Here is a 3,693-nt window from a genome sequence, read left to right as displayed (position 1 = left end):
TATATATATATATATTTTTTTGTTTTACAATAGATGCGAGGATTTGTTTGAATGAAGCTACAATAATATCTTTATTATATGAAATAACGTTTTCATAAATTATATACATACTCGTATATTTAAAACAATCAAATATTTTGTCAAATAAGTACATATTCTATATAATATAGACAAATTCTTAGAAGATTGATATTAAGATTGATCTATTATTAATTGAAGTACAATACATGAGAGGCTTAAATTTAGCTTTAATTACATAAAAATTTAAAAAGTACATAAAAATTTTGGAAGAAACATTTTTCATAAAATACAATTTAGTTGTTTGTAGAAAAGTAAGGCCGTTAATATGTTGAATCAACAATATTAGATTAATAATGCGTAAACAATATTAACAATGTCAAATCAATGTTTAATTACAATAAACATCTTAACTTTCTCAAACTGTTAAGTAATTTTGATTATAAATAGTATTAATTGAACTCTAGTTTATTCTCAAAGTAAAAGTAATTCTGTTTAGCTTGACATGCGCTATTCTGTCATTTGAAAAAATATTTATAGTCAGAATTACTTAGTGGTTTTGTAAATAGTTTACTGTAACTAAAAGTAAATATTGATTTGACATTGTTTTACGCATTAGTTCAAAATTGTTGACGACATGTTAACAACCTTACTTTTCAATTTACAATTAATAATAATTTTCAATAAACAATTATGGTTTTTCTGAAAAATATTTCTTCCAAAATTTATATACAGTTAAAGTAACTAATATTTAAGCGTCTTATATATTTCAATTAAGGTTTCTGAGTAGCCACCACAGCCATATTGAAACGTGACGTTAGAAGCGAGAAATGATACGTTAATTTTTATTACATGCCATTTATAAATAAAGACAATTTGGATAAAACAAAATGATAAGATTGCTTTAAAATATTTATAAAAATGGACGAAATCTGTGCTTATTCCCCTTGACAGTCAATAAATAATCATAAAGTGATAAAAGGCGCATTAAGTGCTTTTATTCAATGCGTATGAGCAATTCATTCATTTACACGTGTATGATATTACAAAATTGTGTGATACAAAATTGTACCATTTTCGTTAACCAGCATTGAACAATTTATTAAACTAAAAGTATTGTTAACTACAATTAAGTTTAGTTGAATATAGTTGAATATAGTTGAATAAAAATTGGTGCATTAATCATATATCTTGCTTTACTTGAATGATCTTATATTATTTTTGCGTGAACATATTTTGTTATATAATAGATGATTGATTAAAAATTGATAAGATCAAAATATGTCATTCATAAAAAAAAAGTGAAGTATAAACAAAATTAATTTCATCAGTATAATATTTATTAATTTATTTCAGTGTAATATTTATTAATTTATTTCAAATGTTTATTATTACTACGTTGGATATTAAATACATCCATCTTATTAAAAATATTATTAAAAAGTTTAGTAGGGTACATTTCATAGTAATAACAACAAAACATTTGAAATAATCAATCCCTTTATTACTTTTCAATAATATTTTTCATAACAAATATACAACGTGTAGCAATAATAAATGTACATTTGAAACAAATTATTATTATTATTATTATTAATAAAATTGATTTTGGTCATATTTCACTTTCTTTTTTTGAGTCTACTACATGCCTCGATCTTCTTTTTATCAATTTTTAATCAATAAATTCATCTATTATATAAGAAAACATATGCAAATACAAGGTCATTCAAATGAAACATTTGGATATATAAACAGCTAATTATTCCAACAAAGTGTTAATTTCCATTGACTAAATATTTTCTTTTTATTATTTTATTTGATCACATCACTGAGAAAAAAGTCTGATAATACCTACACTGAAAAAAAAAAAAAAATTAATTTTAATAAATATTTAGTTCAATACTGTCAATTAAACATTTATTTACAGTAAACTTAGAGTAAATAAATACTTGTTCAATAAAAAAAATGTTAAATCAAATTAACATTTCTTGTATCAAATAAATATATCTTTACATTTAATAAATATTTAATTGACAGTATTCAATTAAATATTTATTAAAATTGACTATATTTTTTTTCAGTGTACCAAATGCATATTGGTGCTATAAGTAAAACCTATAAGTAAAACCATACATAATAATAATAACTAACCGTTTGATAATAATTACTAAATATTTAGAAAGCTAAAATTCTCATTTAGTTGGTTCAACTAAATGATTTAGTACTTAAAACCAAATCATTTGATAATATTAATTATATATTCGGTAATTATTATCAAATTATGTGTAGAAGATATTTCTAACTGATTTGATAATAATCAAATTATTTAATAATTATTATTGAAATAAATATGTAATTTGAAAATTGTTATTAAATTAGTAAAAATAAAAGATGCAATACTCAGATCGCAAAACGAAATACGTCCGCCATGATTGGACGATTTCTCTTTGTCTCTTCGAGACAAAAGACAATCGCTTTGTCATTTCAAACTAAATGAATAAATACCAGTGTATTATTTCATTCCCATATAATCTCTTCAAGTATTAATAATATTGAACTGTCAGCATGAACTTAAAGAGCATGAAATTAAAAACGGTTATAGTAGGAGATAGAAATAACGTTAACAATAACATGATCAAGTGCGATTAACTTTGAGTAAGCGCATTAGGCTATCGTTTTAAGAATCGTAAGTTCAAATCTTGGCGGTGTGGCAATGCAATGTGTTTTTCAATAATTAATTGTAGTTAATAAGAAAATATAGATATGCGAAACCAGTAAATAATAAATTGAACTGGAAAAATAAAAGTAACAATAACAAAAAGAATTATTTTTTGCGTTAAAATACACTAAGAAGAAAGATATATAGTAATGGTATCAAAAAAAGAAAATTTTTCACAAATGGCCGATTATTTGGTTATTTACGTTTTGTAAATAACAATGTGAAATTTGGTTGCTATTACAAAATAAATATTCTTTTAGTAATTTCAACAAAATAATCCACTATGGTAGAGTAAGCAGTAAGAGAGACGTTCGCTGTTAGGCTAGAAGTGTGCATGGACGGAACCTGTGATGGTCTGATCTACAGGACGACCCAAATCCTGACATGATAGTTTCGCGGCTTATCTGAAATAAGGAAATTAGAGAATCTGCGAGCATTGCATAGCTGCTATTGATACCGGAATTCATACTCTCTTCTCTAAGATATCTCTGTTAGACTTACGCGGATGATATCGCTATCATGGACCCGTGGTCCGACTAGAGGCGCCATCATCTGTGTTCTCTCTATTCTGCGCGCTGTTATCGCGTAGCGCTTCATTGTATTACTGATATTAGTATTACTGAAGACCTTCTTCTCTCGTTATGCATTGAGTAGCGTGTTCGCGATTTATATTCGTCTTTATAATAAATGTGTAATTACTTTTCGTACGCTTTATTACCATTCGCATACCCGCTCACAATCTCAAATTTAAACGAAATACATTCTGATGTTATTCCTGATAGATATCTATGATTAATATTGCTTATAGTAAAACCTGGAATGTTATCATAGGTATATTATAAAGATATATTAGAGATAATTATAGTATCTAATTGGGATATATTTGGGAGAATGTTTCTAATAATAATGGCTTAATTTGTACCGATTATATAGACAAAAAATATTCCGATAGTATG

General features: G+C 25.2%; 1 protein-coding gene across 1 annotated transcript in view; it reads right to left on the bottom strand.

Annotated features, from left to right (window-relative positions):
- LOC108692512 (UDP-glucuronosyltransferase 1-8-like) overlaps positions 1-3,286 on the bottom strand; it is a 118,789-nt gene extending 115,503 nt beyond the window's left edge. The window contains exon 1 of the mRNA XM_018200805.1: positions 3,239-3,286. Within this exon, the coding sequence (XP_018056294.1) occupies positions 3,239-3,286 (48 nt within the window). The remainder of the gene's footprint in view (positions 1-3,238) is intronic.
- Between the last annotated feature and the right edge of the window lie 407 nt (positions 3,287-3,693).

The sequence above is a fragment of the Atta colombica genome, unplaced genomic scaffold (assembly GCF_001594045.1).
Source record: "Atta colombica isolate Treedump-2 unplaced genomic scaffold, Acol1.0 scaffold75, whole genome shotgun sequence".
NCBI lineage: Eukaryota > Metazoa > Arthropoda > Insecta > Hymenoptera > Formicidae > Atta > Atta colombica.
This window is presented reverse-complemented; position numbering and strand designations above follow the sequence as displayed.